Raw genomic sequence first — 19,814 nt, 5'->3', positions numbered from 1 at the left:
ATGCATATCAAAGTAATCGAGTACGCCAACGTCGTCTGCATTGCTATAGTCCAGTACTGTAGAAACTTGCGCCGCAGCAGAAGCTACAGAGTTCATTTTAAAAGAGCACAAAACCATTTCGTGGTCAGATATACCATCTAAGACGTCGATATTGTACTCGTGGCTCAGAAAATGATCACTAACAAAAACCAAATCGAGCACCGTTTGTGTCGAGCCTTGAATACGAGTGTTTTCGGTAACAATTTGAGTTAGGTTATAATGAAAACATAGTTCTGAAAGAATATCAACACCATGGGATAATTTCTGGGGTTTAGACAAGGACCAATCAACTAGAGGTAAATTAAAGTCACCTGCTATTATGATCTTACTGCTCATGTTAAGATTCTTACGCATATAATCATACATATTACGAAAGAACTCTGGGGCTGTGTTTGGGGGTCTGTAGGCCACAGCAATGAAGCAGCAACTGTTCTCATAGCTGATTTTACACCATAAGCACTCAATTCCCTGGGAATCGGGCAGCAATGTACATGAAATCCCATTTCGAGCAAGAATCAACTCCGCCGCCACGTGATCCCTTATCTTTGCGCAAGATTGTGTAGTTGGGAGGCGTGATTTCGCTATCTTGTATACTGTCTGACAGCCACGTTTCGGTGATTACAACAATATCAGGTTCGGTATTCAGAATAGCTGTTTCAAGTTTATCAGTTTCATTCACGATACTCCTCGCGTTTAAGTTGAGTAGGCGAAATTCGTAATCATTATTGATACGGCTGGGCTTTAGTCATGGACTTGAAGCCTGTGCAACATCAGCTATCAAACTCTTGTCGTTTTTGACGTCGTCCCAAGTATACACTTTTCCGTTTATTTTAACTTTGTCGTACATCAAAGTGACCTTTTCACGGGCAAGCTTATTCGATTTCGAGCTTTCGAGCAGTTTTTTTCTGATTCCTTGAACTCGTTTCGAGTAGTCCTCGCTGATTGATAATGGTTCATTCTTTAACCTATTACAGTTACGTAGAATTTTTATCTTGTCTCTCAAGTCAAGTAGTTTGAGAATCACTGGACGAGTTTCACCTTCAGTTGGTTTTCCCAGGCGATGTATGCGTTCAATTCCATTGGTTTTTACGGAGAGTTTGTCCTCAAGGACCTCCTTTGTTACTCGCTCTTCGAGTTTGCTGCTGTCTTCGTTTGGCAGCTCAGAAAGACCGAAAATAATTAGATTATTTCTTCTACTGCGATTTTCTAAGTCATCAATCTTATACACGAGTGATGCAACAGTAGATTCGAGTTGTTTTGTCCTGTCTTGGTTTTGGTTCACAGCTGACCTCAGACCTTCAAGGCTTTTAATTTGCAACTCGATGGTCTCTAGTCTGGATTTTGTTTCCGCTTGGCTCAATTTGATTTCCCTGACGTCAGCGCAGATAATATCTAGTTTTTGCAATATTGTTTCTAGAGTAGGCCCGGGATTTACTTCTACATCACCACACAACAAAAGTAGGTTTTTCGGCAACATTCCAAATTCACACAGCACACTCAAACAGCTCCGTGGGCACGGTAGCAGGAAGGTTTAAAGTTCAGATTGTCCTGTCTGCGTCGTCCCTTTTGTGTCTCCACTTTTTAATGTTGAAAAAGTATCAACACGCTAAAATAGTACAATTTCCGGGATTTTATTTTCATTCCCCAAGTGTGATGCGGGAGCCGCGCCACGGAGCCCGGGTCGTTTCCGCTCTTTGTTATCGCTAGGATTTGACAGTGCTCAATCACAATGCAAGACACGCACAGAGCCACGCTCGATTTTGCAATGCGCCGCCTAATAATGATATCTCTTGTGGAAACGTGCGTACATCCGTCTTGCGCAGTGTTAGCTCAATGGCAGCACTTTCTGTAAAGGCGGATTCACACCGGGGATGTAAGCAGTCGCGCGATCCAACTAAATCGCATCGCAAAAAAAAAAAAAAAAAATAAATAAAAGTAATTAGTTGGTCAATTTGGCGTGCGCGATGAGCGAGTCCAACGCCTTCGTTGGCGAGTCGCTTCTCAAAAACTCTCGCTCCGAACGCCATTGGTTGGCTCGGCCTCTCCGCGACTAGAGTGCATCGTAAAGAGTCGGGTCAGCAAGCGACTGCTCAAAACCCGTCACTTTTTGCCCACGATGGTCGCTTTTGCGATGAAAGTTATGGCGCGACTAGATCGCATCGCCGGTGTGAACGCGCCATAATGTCGAACCAGTCTCACGGCGCGCCCCGATATTGGCTTGTGTACCTACGCGCGAGTGTAACCTCTGGCACAATTTATTTGCGTTTGCAAAGCCTGCTCCAGCCGCGTCAAAACATTCAGCCAACCTTTGGACTGCAGAAATCAAGAGACACCCAAAATAGGATAAAGTTGCCAGCCGAATAAAACTTGATTTCTATTTAATTAAGATAAAGACCACCCGCGTACATCAAATATTTCATCAGCCGAACTCCAAGGCAGTAAGCCTAGTTCTGGCACTTGGTTGGCAGCTTTGGCCCGCAGCTGCCAGATCACAGCCAAACTATCGGGAAGCGAAGCCTAACTTGGGCGCTGGTTTGGCGACTTGGGCCCAAAGATGCCAGATCTCAACCGAACTACGAGGTAGTAAGCCTAACTCTGGCACATTTGTGGCGATTTTGGCCCGAATGTGCCAGGTGACAGCCGAACTGTCAAAAAGTGAAGCCTAACTTTGGCATAAGTTTGGCGATTTTGGCCCGAAAATGCCAAAGCTCTGCCGAACTACAAGGTAGTAAGCCTAACTCTGGCACATCTCTGGCGATTTTGGCCCGAATGTGCCAGGTGACAGCCGAACTGTCAAAAAGTGAAGCCTAACTTTGGCATTAGTTTGGCGATTTTGGCCCAAAAATGCCAAAGATCTGCCAAACTACCGCGCAGTAAGCCTAAATCTGGCATTTTTTAGGCGATTTAGGCCCGAAGATGCCAGACGACAGCCGAACTACCCGGCAGCGAAGCCTAAGTTTGGCACTTGTTTGGCGAATTAGGGCCAAGATACCCAGACTGTTGCCAAGGGAGGTCAGGTTTGGCACTACTTTGGCTTTTTCGAGCTTTTTAATGCCCTAAACTGCCAGACGCAAGCCAAGTTTTGGCCCAGAACTCGGTGCTGCCTGGGTACGCTCATGTGCTTTTGCATCTGGGAAAAATAGAAACTAGAAGGGTCGAATTGACCCGACTTCCCAGGAGTTTACGAAATGATAATGATAACATTAATAAACACGCGAGCTGGTTTAAGCTAAGCCTAGTTAAAAATAAGAATCATTTGAGTCATCTCCTCTTTTATCTATTGATGAGAGGGTAATTGTGGCCAATTCCCAGCGTTGCTTAGCTTGCCAGCAATGGTTGTTGCTTTTGAATATTTTGTATTGCGATTCTTTCATGTTATGAGCAGGGATTGATAATATGAATGGCAAGTGGGACGGAAGTTGCGCTAACGAGCAGGAGTTTGAATGGAGCATAGGAAAGCAAAACAAAAACCATTTCTTTCATTTGTTGATTGTCTTCGTGCTATATGATTTGGAAAAAGGGGGAACCTTTATGGTTTTTTGTGACAAATAGTATTTGATTAGTATTTTTATCCTATGTATCAACGTACCAGTAGATTGTCGCCAAACTTGAAATCGCAAGACAAATAGATACCTTGAACAAAATGCGTCAATTGTAATAAAACAAAAATAAAAAAATTTTGCTTTAAACAAAAACGAAAACAAATGCGTATTTTAAGTTTCCTCCAAGTAAATTATTTATTAATAATCATTACTGTTTGGAAGTCCATAACACGCGCTTATAAAACAAATGTTTTAAATGAGGGCTGATCCAGCAATGAAATATGCTTTAAACTCTTCGTTTTTGCCTTTCGCTCCAACGAATTTAAATTATATTAACACATATTTGTTTTCCACCATAAGTGCATTTTTAGATTCGCTAAATAATGTAATACGAATATTTTTATATTGCATAATTTCTTCTTCGAGAGGCTACGTTAATTTTGACTACACACCGACTTCGTACCTAAGTTTATATACATATCTCCGGGAACGAAAAATATATACAAGATAAATTTCATAAACTCTATAAGCATGGACTTTATCCCGAGTGTAAAGTTTAAGAAACAAATTGGGGCTTAAAAATATCTTAACTCTTGACGCAACGCAAGAACTTAAAGTAACCTATATTGATACTTCTCGTGCCAAAAAAACAGTGCAGATAAAAAAAAGAAAAGCGTTACCGATCGTTGTTTTTATAAAGCACTTTGGTGGTACTCAAGTTTTATGGATCATATTTTCCTGTTTACAGCGGAAGTTCGGCCACGGAAGCAAGCGCAAGAGTTACTAGAGGCGTACATGTAGCAAATATCGACTCGAAGGCGTGTTGGGTGCCGTACACTTCGACCTATTAAGCTGAAGGATAAGAAAAAAAAAATCTCAAAGAAGTTTTGTTGGATGAGGTCATCGAAGTTTAGATAAATTTAAAGCAGGAGTTTACAAGTGAGCGAAGCACGCCAGAAAAGCTTGGTTTACATTGAATGAACCTCTCCAAGCGTGAATTCTTAAAACCAAGGGCTTTAACTCGATAGGTTGGTATTTTTCTCATTACGTCAGTCAAATATATTAGATTTACGTAACCATGTTCATTTATGCTAACGCCTCGGTTATATTAAATTATCGAGAATATTTCTTAGTCCGCATCAATCGGCAATTTCTGTGCAGTGGATGAGAATTGGTCAAAGAGCGACATAAAGCCACGAGTTTGAAAGTATTGAGCTTATACACTGTGCACATTTTGGAACTTGCATATTATTTTCTTAAATTCTTCGAATGCAGAGTGATGTACCGAAAATTGCGCTGTAGGCGACAGTAGATATTTAAGCTCGCGCTTTACCTTTTGCTATGAATACCCGTGAGCTTTTTTCTACCGTGTAAAGTGGCATAGTTTTCATTATTAAATATAAAACAAACTGTTGCACTTTTCAACCAAGCGCCAAATCATTTGAATGAAAATAACAAAATAAGGCAATTAAATCGAACTGGTAAGTACTTAAGAGCTCTTGGCATTAATTCATAGTTTGTATCTTATCCCCACAAAAATTCCATGGATGGCTTGGAGTTTGGCGTTCTAATAAAAGCCAGTAAACTAAAAGAAATTCTTTAAAAAACTGTTTTTCATTTTAGGTAACTAGCCTAATATGGCTATTTACTGCCATTTTTTGTATATCCTTTCTTTGGAAGTTATGGGAAAGATTTTATTTTACGGTCAGGACCATGCAGTTTAGCAAACGTTTACGTATACAGAAGATCAAATGACGGGTCCGAGAATCACACGAAATGTCACTGCAAACTATGTACACCTGCGAGCGTAAATAGATATTTACACTGAAAATAACCCGCCGATTAGATATTTTTTTAGCTCATAGATTAGCACGAAAAGAAAAGGTCAAGTAGACATTGGCTATTACAACACAGTCATGAATGCTACCTCGGCACCTAAACAGTAAATGCATAAGCAGTGTTATAATTGAAATTATAAGTACAACTCTTCAAAATGAGACTCATAATATAAAGTAGAAATATGTACTTTTTTGGAGCTCGTATTATTTAGAATTATAGTTTATTCGAGTGCGGACGCGAAGTTCTCGTAATTCAGATTTAAAGTGGACGTAGGGAAGGGAAGGACGCAGGCAGGAGTATTAACAAGTGAAAAATATCTCAAGAAAAAAAAAATTGATGCAGCGAGCGAACACTCGGCTCGAAATACGTGTACGATCTGCACAGTGCATACACTCAAAACTTCACTCCAGAGCAAATAAAAAAATAAGAAGTTAAACGCGTAAGCTCACAGGACGACACTGAGTCGCACCTAAGAGCGGCAGGACGTCTGACGTGACTGGCGTTTTGTCGCATATAATCAGCACGAAGACCATCAACGACAGAAGAATGATGACCCCTGCAAAAGCGGGTAACGGCTTTCCGTCAAATCACATGACTGCTCGTGCAACTTCGAAAAAAAAAAAAAAAGCGCTCGTCGTCTTTGTGCTTTTGCTATGACGGATTAAACGAGTCACGAACAGTGAACGCGCCGTGGTTTTTAGCTTTCTTTTGATTGGTTGAGCCGGTCGCAAGCACTAATCCCTGATTACTTTAGCCGGTCGTAAGCACTAATTCCTGATTAGTTTAGCCGGTCGCAAGCACTAATTCCTGATCAGTTTAGCTGGTCGCAAGCACTTATTCCTGATTGGTTCAACCGGTAGCAAGCACTAATTCTGATTGGTTTAGACGGTCACGAGAACTAAATCTTAATTGGTTTAGCGGGTCGCAAGCATTAATTCCTGATTGGTTTAGCCGGTCGCAAGTACTAATTCCTGCTTGGTTTAGCCGGTCACAAGCACTAATTCCTAATTGGTTCAGCCGGTCACAAGCGCAAATTCCTGATTGGTTTAGCCGGTCGCAAGCACTAATTCCTGATTGGTTTAGCCAGTCGCAAGCACTAATCCTGATATGTTTAGCCGATCACAAGCACTAATTCCTAATTGGTTCAGCCGGTCACAAGCGCAAATTCCTGATTGGTTTAGCCGGTCGCAAGCACTAATTCCTGATTGGTTTAGCCAGTCGCAAGCACTAATTCTGATATGTTTAGCCGGTCACAAGCACTAATTCCTAATTGGTTCAGCCGGTCACAAGCGCAAATTCCTGATTGGTTTAGCCGGTCGCAAGCACTAATTCCTGATTGGTTTAGCCAGTCGCAAGCACTAATTCTGATATGTTTAGCCGATCACAAGCACTAAATCTTAATTGGCTTAGCGGGTCGCAAGCACACAAAAACGACAAGCACCGTGACGGTGCATTTTCGACTCTGCTTGATTGGTTTCAACTGTTGGTATACCTTCGGCTGCTGTCGATTAGCTTGAAACGGAGTATAGACAGAAATTACTGTGGCGGTACATAATGTAGTAGAGCATTCTGCAGGATTAGAGGGACTGTCTCAATCGGCAGCACTCAAGTTATCTTCGTGTACGAAGTTTGTATGTTTAAAACAAGTTTTCTAACCCACTTTGCAAATTTAGGAACGGCCAAGTTTCTAGAAAACTGCACCGTGGCACAAAAGTATTCCTAAAGCAGAATTTCATTTTCCTTTGAGCCTAACCATAAATGGAACGTCCCCGCGGGAATTTTTTGGAGGTAGAATAGTCGGTCGCGTTGCACCTGCGCAAACTCTCACGGGAATCGAAGGGGCTCTCGGTGCCCCGCACGAGAGGGTTGCTACGTCTGAATTCGGCTGTTGTGTGTGTGTGTGTGTGTGTTTGTGTGTGTGTGTGTGTGCGTGTGTGCGTGTGTGCGTGTGCGTGTGTGTGTGTGTGTGTGTGTGTGTGTGTGTGTTTGTGTGTGTGTGTGTGTGTGTGTGTGTGGTACTGAACGAGATGTAGACATTGAACGATCTCCGTGGGAATGCTCTGACCTCAGAACAGCTATTTCTTGTTTCGGAATCGTTCACCGTATCAGGAACGTTATGATTATTTGTGTTGCCGCGTCGCATTTGATAAATTTCTCAGCGTTCGAAACAGGACATCTATATATATATATATATATATATATATATATAACGGGCATGGTGGTGGAAGGCCGAAGGCGTGTGTATATAACTGAGAAGAAAAAACTCTTGGTGAAAACAGCAACAACGGACGATTTTTTCTTCGACGTTTCGGCCGGAGTCCGGCCTTCGTCAGAAGGCCGGACACCGGCCGAAACGTCGAAGAATAAATCATCCGTTGTTGCTGTTTTCACCAAGGGTTTTTTCTTCTCAGTTATATATATATATATATATATATATATATATATATATATATATATATATATATATATATATATATATATATATATATATATATATATATATATATATATATAAGTGGAGTTTAAACTACGACGTGCCTAATGTAATATTCGGAACTTTTCCGCTGCGCCTATCGAGCTGCGCGATACCTTCCAAAGGAAACGAGTTGAAATCTCGAGCGACGTATTTTTAAATCGCCCAAAGTAAACCGTGACCTTTTAATACTGCTGAACGAGAAATCGAGACTAGATTGTTCCCCCCCGAAAAACCTGTCTTTCTAATAGTCCTCATTAATATACCATCTAAATACATCCTACGTCTATTTGGATGCGATTTCCAAAGTCCAGATCTGTTGGGTTCCCGTTGATCATAAAGAAGACTTGAGACGGATAATTAGCATCTACGATTTGAAATTACTCTTCTATTGTTTTGTCCTGCTCATGATTACATTTGTACCCTTTATTTCAAATAGGGTTGAATTTCGCGTCGGATGTATCGCTTGTTCATTGTTTCTGTTTACTCTAAGGGCGTTAGGTTTTTGACACCTGTGTACTCTTCAGTGAAGTGCGCACTCGGGAACCTATAAAAACTTACTGAATACAGCCAACTTAGGAATTCTAGCCGTTTGACAAAGATAAAAATAAGAACACAATGCATTTCTAAGGGAAAAGCATCCACAGCTACGCAGACATAAAATGGGCTTGTACAACGAAACGCTTCAAACATGAAGAACAAACACACACCGCCAACATCAAAACTCAAATGAGCCATGAAACAATCATGTCAAAAGTGAAGGCAGCCGGGTAGCACGGTGAGAGGACGAGCAGCGAACCCCGAGGAATGGTGGACGAGTCAGTCGGCGCATCTATAATGGACACGGCGTCCAATGTGGGAGGCATGGTCTCGGCAAGCTGCAGCAGGAACACCGTCAAGGACAGCAGAATGGTTATACCTGTGCGGGCGTTTGCGGGAGGACATATCGGGTGAGGAATGACGTCTATGATACGTACCTCACTATCGTCACCACTGAAAGGAATGTCGTGTTAGCACGCACAAAAAGCACAAACCTCACAGTTCACGACTAAGGAAATAGTACTGGAACCACTACCGTAAAATCACCAATAAGCGCCCACCCATGCTGAAAAAGAAAAAGGAAAAAGTATGAGGCAGGCAAGATTTCGAAAATGGGCGTTCGTTCGGGACCTTACGCTACTTGAACGATAACTATATGTTGAAATGAAATCTTTTCCCCCATCTGCATTTTAATTGCTTATTGTATAGACGGAAATTAGTACCTTCCGCAAGGAGCTTTGCCTTAAGTTTGCAAATCAGCGAAAAAAACTAAATATGTCGTAAATGCACCCCATGTAGCCTTTAAATTAGTTTAGGGCAGACGGAAGCCTACCAATGTTTTCGTTCCATACAATGTAGGCCTCTTTTGAGCTACTTTTTGACAGAGGCCATGACACTCAGACATTATACCGGGTGTTTAACCGAACATAGGTCAAATTATTGGTTGGTTGAAAACTACGCATTGTACAGAAATAAGATACGTGCCGTGAGGGTCAATGTCAACAAGGCTGTTTATTGAGGTGCAAAGTGTTTAGGATAATTAAGTTTATAATCATATTTGAAGGATTAGCTTCTTTTTTGTTACCGAAAATGAACATAGTGGTCGAATTAGAAACTTAGCAGAATCGTCGAAAGCTACGAAATCGGTCAATTTAGCAATATTTGTAGCGCCTGCCTTGTGTTTCTAGTTCTTGAAAATGCATTCAATTTTGACGCCCTAGCATGATTTTTTTGTTTCTCATCACCCGCACGTTCGGTTCGCCACCCTTGCTCCTGCAGCCCACACTGCGATTTTTCCTCACCACCACGCCTTCCTCGCGCTTCAAGTATTTCTAAAATTGTCTGATTAAGTCGTTTCCGGTGACACTGAGCAAGTTTCTAATTCGAGCCGTAGGTTGATATTTACTAACCAAAAAAAAAGGGTGAGTATACAGTGATAATTAAAAATTTCATTTGTTTGAAAGTCTATGCACCACACTAAACAGTGACGAATAAAGCACCGATCGTTTTTTTCTTCTCAGCGCAGTTTTCGTGGGAAAAGTATGACCGATGGTCGTAAAACATACGGTAAAATAAAGGTGAAAAAAAAAAAATAGAATGTAACTTTTCTCGGAAATATTTTTCCTTGTCAGCGTGCCATTAAATATATTTACATGGAGAGTGTTAAACCCTAAGTTTTATGTTTAACAACTGATGATGTCAAAGTGCTCTTCGGTGTCTCCATGCGCTGCTGTTAATTTCTCTGGGAAGTTTTTAAAATTTCGATGGTATGTTATACACATGATTGTGATATTTTTGCTTTTTATAAAAGTAAAAATTAAAATGAAGTTATCACAGAATTTTTTTTTTAATTTTAATCTAGCTTGAGTTGACTGTAATGGTTATAACGGCATTTAGACATCGCTCGTGCCAACACTTATAACACCTTTCTTGAGGATCTTGAGATATTGAGGAAGTAAAACTAAAAAATCCGTACAGCCTACTTTCTGCGGCTACTTTTTTCAAATAAACAGGGGCGTTCTGCGGTTTGACGCCTATAATACGCGTTGTTTGAGACTATCGCGACAATGTCACCACCACGGGAACGCCGAAATTTTGTTTTCACCCTCTTTTAATTTCGTCTTTTCCGAATCTTACTCATTAAAATTTTAGCTCGTCACGGATCCTGTATCTTGCAGACGAGGGAACGAAAGGTAGTAATAGGAGTGGCGTGATAATTGGTGACGAAACACGAGAATTATTCTAGGGATTAAAAGCACCCGAAACGCGATACGTGCCCCGGAAGGCCATTAAATTAACAAAAGCTGCGCGTTACGACCGCGCCCATTAGCGGATATTTTTTAAATCATGTATTAATGGCATCCTTAGCCTCCTCATAAAAAAAAAACACCTTATGACTCAGCCGAATCCTGGACATCCGCCCTCAATGATGTGCCTTTTTAAGCGGATCATCAATATTTTTATAGATTTGATGCACGAAAAAGAAAATAACGATAATAGAACGGGGCATTTTCATCGAAGAGACAGAACCCGTCGATATTATAACCCGTAGTACCACTTGTCCACACCTGGATAGGAAAAAAAAATATTTAGTCACTGACAGCTTATAAAAGAAGAAGGGAGCGGTTTCTTATGTTAATCACGCTTCTTGCTTTGTGATTGGTCCGTCGGCGTTCTTATTGGGTATAATGCTGCAATCCCATTGGCTGCGAAGTGATATTGAGATGCATGGGGCTCGTTACTCTTTATTTTTGTGAGTTTGCTATCACAGATCAAATCAATTACGTGCAGTAAAAACCGCATGACCCTACAGGTTTTTTCCTTTGAGCGTGATTGGTAGGCCAACGTCGCCATGATGGCGCACTTTTGGCGCTACCTGATTAGCTCTCTCGGATGCTGCACTCTAAAAAAAAAGTCTGTTGTCTACTTTCACGCACAACACTCCGAGAGCCAACCAGCTCAACTTACGGAGGCAGGTCAGCGAATGACGATGCCGAAACATATGTTTAGACCAAAAAAAGCAGTCTGAGTTGTGACATTAAGCAACGCAGGCGTGACGTTTTGCATTGCTTAATGTCACAACCCACTGTTTTTTTGGTCTAAACATATGTTTCGGCATCGTCATTCGCAGAGCTGCCTCCGTAAGTTGATGTGATAGGCTCTCCGAGTGTTATGCGTGAAAGTAGACGCACAGACTTTTTTTGAGTGTAGCATTTGGCTGCGGCCGGTCTCTTAGTTGAAACGGAATATAAAGACTATAGATATACCTTCGTAAGCATCTCGATCTAGAATCCTACTCTGTTCTCTTTGTTCGGACCTTCATCGTTGGGAGTTTAGCTGCGTGACTTCCAACTCGTTGGTCAGTTTACACGGAATTGCGGAGGAACTCTCTTTTTTTGTGTGTGGCAACAAAAAAACGCCTTGAGCGGTTTATACTCAAGTGCAGCGGCTCCGCCATTCGACGTTTCTCCGAAACCTCCTAGCCCTCCGAAATCCACGAGTCAGGTGAACGAGAGAGTGGTCGATAAACGGAGCTCTGCCGGATCACCTCTCTGCCTTCTTTGTGTGATCTTGGGTTCATTTAGCTTTATAGAAAAAGCCAGGTCTTTTCGTTGCCTGCTCCACTCCTTTTTTACGATTTCTCCCAGTTCGGACCGACCAGCTGTTGCTACTCTTTTGGGATCGGCCGACAGATTTGGAGACTTGGTCAAGACTTGATGGCCTTTCGATGTTTGCCGTCAAGCCTTTGTCAGTTGCTGTTTTCTTCTAAGTTTTATTTTTTTCTTGTCTATTTTTGGTCCTAGGCTTTGTTAGAGTGACTTTGCGATTGCTCCGACGTGTTGTTGCCCAGATAGATGAATGTTTAGAGTCATCGACATTGATATTGAAGTCTGATAAAAAGAAAGACAACGTTTTAAGGTATGTCGTGGGTTATAATCTCACGCTTGAAATTTAATGCTAACTCGTTGGAGTTGTAGCTTGTGGCTGACAGACTTCTCCACGTTACATTTAATATGTATGTATTAAATGAAAAAAAAATAAAAGAAACTCATATAAATTCTTGTTGGTCAACCGCAATCCCAGAGCACACAATGCGCTCCTCGATAACAAAGCAGAGAAACTAAAGTGTTGTTTGTTTGGAGAACGCGAGGTCGGTCTGTGCATGTATGACGACAATGGTCCACGCTGTAGGAAATACAATTAGCCAGTGCAGTACGACTGCTAGTCTGGAGTCTTCGGCGTGTACTCATGCATTAGTGATCGGAGCACCGCACGCCGGAACGATTCTCATTAAGATTTAAACGGACAGGGGTAGTGATTGATCTCAAGATGCCTTGGTCCTGCAGTGCGAGTTTTCGCTCCAAGTACAGCAATCTGCGGTGCGAATACGTTCAGGAACTAAGCTCCCAGATACTATTTTTTACGATGCTCAGATGTTTTATTAGGCGAAAATACAACAATTGAACACAAGAAATCTGCACAATACAATCTAAAGGAAAACAAAAAGGGTACATGTAGCAAAAAGCTTAAAATGTTACGTCGCCAAAATAACAAAGCGACTGACCAAGGTGCCTGTAGATTCTTGTTCCTCTGACCGTAGCGTTCTGTCGTGTACTGTGACGTCGCGTTATCAATTATATAATTATGTCTTTATAATTTGTTTCGTATCAGCAGTTCTTAGAGTACCACATTTTAACGTAATAATCTAGGTCTTTGAATGTTCCCCTGGAAAGGCTTGGAATCCGGATAGAGCTACAGTTTCTTCTAGTCTCAGTTGCAAGCCTCGTCTTTTATTGTAATCATTTGTTTCCCTGCGTTCAGGGGTATTGAACTGCGTCGCGATTTCTATGCTTTTGTGGGCTAAGGTATCGACGTAATTTTTTTTTTGCACATCACGAAACATTAAAGTCGCAAAGTCAGGATACAAAAAATAAATAAAAAAACATCCCTTTTGAAAAAAAAAAGAAAGGTGAATACGCAACGCGCGTTGTTTCTCCACCAGTTCAAGTCAACTCTAAGCACAAGATATCGAACGCGTTGGTGAGGATCCCCCGAGTGCGGAATGTATTCAGGAAATTGAAAATGCATCTTTACTCGCCTGGCGCTTTTTCGCTTAGCTTCGTTACACTTCACGTCTCTTTCGAGCGTTTGTATTGAAGACATGAAAGCTTCGCGCCCGTCTTTACTTTTATGCTGCACATTGTGACCTAAAGGGGCGCTGACGGGGAGTGGGCTGGAGCACTTGGTTTTAACGGATCCTGACTTGCTTTGTATGCACGCGGAACTGTGTTGTTTTAAGCTATATGTATTTGCCGCGCTGTTTGCCTATCGATGCTTTAAAAGGTTCAGCTTTGGTCGTGGATTGGCGAAAGGCTTTCTGGAGCAAGAAAGTTTTTTGAGCGCGCGTGGTTTTGATGTGAGCACAAAAGCGCTTTCTCTTTATTTTAATTTAAAGTCTCCTCCTTGTTTTTTTTTTTTTTTTTTCTTAGCTGGAAGTTTCGCGGTTTCATTTTATCCTTACTAAGAACGGATCATTTGCTTTTTTTTATTTTTATGTGAAATAATGTTTTCATTTAAAGCACGTTGAAATCACAAACGATTCTTGAGGCAAAAAAATAATAATAATGTGGCCGGAAAGTATTGCAGCTCTGTAGCTTCATTTGGTCGCTGGTTTCTCTAATCATATCTGATTTTATTGGGGACTTAGAATTCATACGTTTTCAATTTAAGTTCTTGCGATCGCTGGCTGAACTTTGTTTGAAAGAGCAGTAAAAGACATTCGAAGAGCAGTTCAATTTGGTCGAAAAACTTATACCTCCAAGGCATATTGCTTGGCAGACAAATGTGAAATTTTATATGAGTAGTGTGAGCCTAATTTACATTTTTATATCTTACACTGGGAGATTGTGAAAAAAGGCTCAGGCCGAAGGCTGTTCTGGGAATAATCGATTTTTCTGATGAAATGTGGTCAGTATTGTTAGTTGATCATATGTAAGTGCCAGTCCATACACAAACATAAAGGTTGACTTCACATTAGCAATTTCGTATAAAAGAGAGCTTCGGTCCAAGAAACAGAAGCCTTAAAAATGATTGCGCTCCTTTGATCTCCCGGATAAGAGCTCCGGTATGCAGAATGTATTGCCGATATACTATACGCAGATCTGTGCAGTATGGCAACCTAACATCACTGTGTGAAGTGGTGGCGTCACGTGAAGTTACGTTACGTAACCTGACGTAACGCACCCTTGTAGCGTGACGTGACATCACTCCATGACTTCGCAGCCCACGGTTACTGCATGTAATAACGCTGCTGACACTGCGACGTCTTGTGATGTTCCTTGGAGGGTGCAGATTGGCCGCTGCTGTTTCTTTAAGGAATCTAAAGAAACGCTGGCTGGAAGAACCAGATATCCGAAGGCTTTTTTTACCACCCTTTTACACTAACTAACTGAAATTCTTTTTTTTACAATAATCTTATTTTTGCGTTTTTGTCAAGGAGACATTAATCCAGTACCCATTTATATTTTACCTTCCGTATATTTTGCTGTTTATGATTATATTCACAGTTGCCTTGGCGAAAATCTGAGGAGCTTAACCGTCAGTGAACCGGGAAACCAGTCGACAACGACGAATTTCCGCTCCCACCAAAAGTAGGGGAGCAAGGCAAAGTGGGATCTTACCCAGGGTGAGCCTCTCTCCAGTGTCGGGAGGCAGGGTGAACCCGAGGAGGGTCATGGAGGAGATGAGCACGCAGGGGATGATGAGATTGAAGCCGTAGTACAGAGTCCGCCTCCGGATGTGTATCGTGTACGAGATGTCGATGTACGGCTCCGGACAGCAGGCATACTCTTTCTCGTTACGGATACCCGGCACGGCTGCGGCGTCACGCCAAGGGCCCCCAGGGTGCAGTCGCCAAGGGAGGGGAAGAAAGGGAAGAGGCGAAGAGCCGGGAAAAAAAAGGAAGAGAAACACAATCACGAACACGAGCCAAGGGGCCCTTCAAAGGGGAGTGCAATTGGCAGGTTGTTCTCATTGACTCAAGTCGCAGTTCGTTAGTGCCGGAACAGAGTGAGATGGGGGCACCTCTTTATGCTTCTTCTTTATAGCTCGGGTTGAGAAATGGCATGCTCCTCTGCAGGTGCTCGGTTAGGCAGGAAATACAAGGCAGTGCCCTCCACCCCTTCCTTTCTGCTCAATAAAAATGCAGAAGCTTTTATCAGGTTGTAATCAACGGTGCTGAACGCGGTAATAAGAACAATTTGGGCGAGTAATATTAATTTGGGTGTGATTGTGACTTTGCCATTATGATTTTGTATCCAGCCCTTGGGGGGGGGGGGGGGGGGGGGGTGTACAGTCTCGTGAACAAAGTATATAGCTTAAATGCGAACCCTCTTATATCTTAAAACGCCTTCCAGTCGCTCACTGTGATAAACTTATTCAGACTTTTAGCCAATGTTGGGAAGTGCGTGAAGTACGTTGCACTTAAAGTAATATTTTAATTACGCTTAGAAAAAGAAAACTTGTACTTTTCTTAAAGTCCAACTTCCGAGTATACACTTGTACTTTAATTCAAGTATGTTTACGGTGCTTTTTTTAGGGAAGTACAACTACCGACTTCAAAGCACATTTCCAAACCTTTGCATTGTTTTTGAATCACAACATGATGCTTTGTGAACAGGTAAGTGCCTTACAAGTTTATTGAGTCCAACTGTTCGTCAACGAGAGTAAAACATCTACACTGTGGCTACTTGATGTTATCTAATATTCGCCATTTCCAAAAGTGACTGATTCACTCCCGATTAACCGATGTAGGAATGCATACCCGTTTAAAAACAATGCACAGTAAAATGAATGGGCATCATAAAATAATAGTGGTAACAAGCTTACTGTTTTAAGTATCCATTTGGCGGGCAAAAATATAGGAAGAGAACTAAACACGGATTGTGCAAAAAGTACTTGTAGTTTGCTTTGAAAACACATTGCATATATATTACTTCACCTAAAGTACATTGTGCCCGGTGTACTTACTACATTAATTGATGTACATAACTTCACATTAACTTCGTACTTTAATTCAAGTACTTTTTAGGTACTTTCCCGAACACACGTCGGATGCGGATATTGTGCTTAGAGGAGATATTGTTTGAATAGAGTGAGCTGGAGGTAGAACTAGATCTCCGTGTTTTGGGACAAATCTGAAAAAAAAAAAAAAACAGAAAAAACTTTTCCCGGTAACTTTTCTGTCAGTTCGAATTTACCCAAAACGCTCTGAATTTTGAGACCACAAGAATAAACAAATAAAAAAAAGACGATGTTTTATAAACACAGTTCATAAGAGCACCGGGTCACAGGTCCTGAGGTCATGCCACTTAAGTTTTCTTTGAAATCTATAACTGTTAGCAAAGGGGTGTGCCTGCTAGCATGTCAAGACAGCGGGTCATAGTACCCGGATTTTATTTTACTATTTTATTTTAAATATAACAACACACTAGAATAAGCGACTAATTTTAAGAAATTGGAAATCCAGCAAAAACCAGCTTCGATAACCCCACAATTTCACCGAAAAATAAATACACACCAAAAAAAAAAGAAAAAAAAATCACACACACACTCCGAATTTCACGACAAATGAACTCCGAAAACACGGAATCCTAAATGCAACCCACTTATCTTGACTCATCGTCAAATGCGATGGAAAAAATATCTGAGCTCTTTTGAGTTATACACAGAGATAAAATAAAATGAAAGAAAGCTTTGTTTCACAACTTATCTCGAGGTAATTTTTCGAAATATTCTAGTATTTGTTAGACTGATATTTTTTTATAATTTGTCGCACTGTAGGTAACAAACTACGGGGTGCTGCCACCTTACGGAAGTGCTTCTCTTCGCTCGTGTCGCCCTCCTCTTTCTCAAGCAAAATTTATTTAGGCTGAGTAAAACTTATAAAGAATGTCAACATTTGAGTGCCCAGTGTTCTTCTTTTAATTTTTACAGACGTATTTTGTTAGTGGCAGGAGTGCACGAACTTCAGCCGCATCAGCAGGGCCAGTTTGCTAGAACAGCGTCTCAGCCAAGACTGGGTGAAGAAAGCAATGCAAAGGATGGGGTGCGCCAGCGTCTTGAGACGCGTTTTGAGTCCCGCTCAGCCCGTGCGCTGGTTTGGCAGTGCTTTCTTTCCCCGCGTCTCAGCTGAGACGCTCTATCTAGCAAGCCGGCACAGGGGACACAAAACATTTTTTTTAATCCATGTTTGCAGTTTTTTTATTAAAATACGTTTGTGCATTTCCCCACAAATTCTTCCAGTTAAAACATGCTAACTCAAAATAGTATTATATGTTTCCCACCTGCTAGTAAAATTCGTGTGGAACCTTTATTTAGTGCCATTACTCGCTAGAACCAACCACATTCGCACACTTACTCTAAAAGAGATTTGGTTTCCGTTATGTTTCAACGGCAATGACCCAGGAGCACACCGTGGCCAGGAGATATGTCGATGATATAATTCGTGAAATGCGTTCTTAACGATGGTTACAATCAGATAATCAGGTAGCCCTATCAGACGGCAGATTTTCTCCATTGATGTGCCTAGTCATGCAGGCATTCTAATAAAAAACTAATGAGACATTATCACAACCGGTGTGCTAAACGGCCTGACTCCCTAAAGGTATTACTAGTGTTGCTTTTTTTTTTTTTTGCTACCATGAAACTCGGTACCGGATGATTTGCTCACGACGACTGCATCTAATTGTCCCGCGAACAAACAATGAAAAATTTTCCCGCACAAAATGTCGAAATACGCTTCCCTAATTTTGGACCTTCCGAGGCAAGGCAATCTGAAACGTTCCAAACCGTCACCATAAATGGCCTAATCTGGTCACAATTACGATTTGGAAGGTAATATGGCGAGCAAGTTTCCCTCCCCCTTGTTCAGAGTTAAGCGGAGAGAAAGTTCTTCTGCTTCTTTTGCAGGGGTTGTGGTGACGTCAGAACACCAAGCTCAGATTGGCTCTGATTGAAGGATAGTGGGTAGACCTCAAAGCAAGGTGCCTTGAGGTCTACCCACTGTCTTTCAATCCGAGGGAATTTAGAGCTCGTCGACGCACTGACGTCACCACAAACCCTGCAAAAAAAAAGCAGACGAACGTGTGCTCCGCATTGTAATTCATGGCACCGAGCTTCAATTGGAGAAAATTGGTAGGTCGACAGAAAGGCTTTCTCCTGTATCCAAACATTGTATCCTCCAATCTGAGCGGGAAAAAAAAGTGTTTTCTCCTTGTGCGGAGAATACAGTGGCGAGTTCCGTCGTCGAATGCTGAATCACTGGCAGTTAAAAAGCAAACAAAAAACGCATGGGATAGCATGTTTTATGCCTTTTATAATCACTCCGAATTCAGTAAGCTCGTTAGCTTATAAAAAAAGCGCGAACATAACGAGTTCCTCCTTGAGTTTATTAAGTTCTCAGTGACAATAGTTGTATAAATGGCTGCTTTGCCTTTTTTGCGGCTTTCAGAAACCTATCGTTTTTTGTTTTTTTTTTGTTACTGACCAGGACTTGACTTTTGAGAGAGGGGAGTTTAAGATAGATTAAAGGGTACATTATTACTGTCAACTAACAAGTAACATATGCGCTGCGACGAGGGAGAGAAAAACCTCGGCCGAATTGTTATTGAGTATCATTCAATGAAAAAGAATATATCTTTCCAGGCGGAACTTTGTCGTCGCCCCCGTGATCCCTCCTTCTCATCTTTCAGCGGCGCAATATGTCTGGTGAGGAGACAGATACCTAGCATTTTCGGACTCCCATTGTCCTCCGCAAAGGGACACGTCTTAATTAATCTTCTTGATTATTCATCAAATCTGAAATAGGAGGCTCTTAAGCAAACCTTCAAACAATTAAAAAGAAAGAAAGAAAGAAAGAAAACTTATTATTCTTTTTGATTGCGTGAATCCTCTGAATTGACTTGAGCTTATCTACTTGCCACGAGTGGCGAATCATGACTGCAAACAAAATATTTCGCAACCTCAACACCAAGGGTACATAATTATCGTACAAATAAAAAATAAGAAACGATAGGAAAGAGACCGCTCTCCGGAGCTTGTTTGATATTGCACGCACAGATCGGCGGCATGGGCACGCCTGTTTCAGCCGTGGCAGCCAAAGTTTCTGGAAGGCTGGGAGCGCCGGTTCATCGATTTCAGATCGTCCGTGTAAGTAATTATATTTATATTAATTGCGCTGATGTTCGCTTATACTGCAACTAAAACTAACATATTTTTTTACGTAAATGCGCCACGTTGGTGGGCCGATATTTTTGACAGAACTTCAAACCTTTGTCGATCTTTGTTGCCTCAGTTTACTTATTCAACTCGAATTTCTCCCA

The 19,814-nt window shown here is 41.5% G+C and overlaps 1 protein-coding gene across 1 annotated transcript in view; it reads right to left on the bottom strand.

The window, feature by feature from the left end:
• Window positions 1-19,814, bottom strand: part of LOC121833977 (neuronal acetylcholine receptor subunit alpha-7-like) — a 153,249-nt gene that overhangs the window by 17,631 nt on the left and 115,804 nt on the right. The window contains exons 6-7 of the mRNA XM_042287708.1: window positions 15,114-15,310; window positions 5,890-5,976 (exon numbers count right to left, since the gene is read on the bottom strand). Coding sequence (XP_042143642.1) covers window positions 5,890-5,976; window positions 15,114-15,310 — 284 coding nt within the window. The remainder of the gene's footprint in view (window positions 1-5,889; window positions 5,977-15,113; window positions 15,311-19,814) is intronic.

The sequence above is a fragment of the Ixodes scapularis genome, unplaced genomic scaffold (genome assembly GCF_016920785.2).
Source record: "Ixodes scapularis isolate PalLabHiFi unplaced genomic scaffold, ASM1692078v2 ptg000236l_1___fragment_1__unscaffolded, whole genome shotgun sequence".
In the NCBI taxonomy this organism is placed as follows: domain Eukaryota; kingdom Metazoa; phylum Arthropoda; class Arachnida; order Ixodida; family Ixodidae; genus Ixodes; species Ixodes scapularis.
This window is presented reverse-complemented; position numbering and strand designations above follow the sequence as displayed.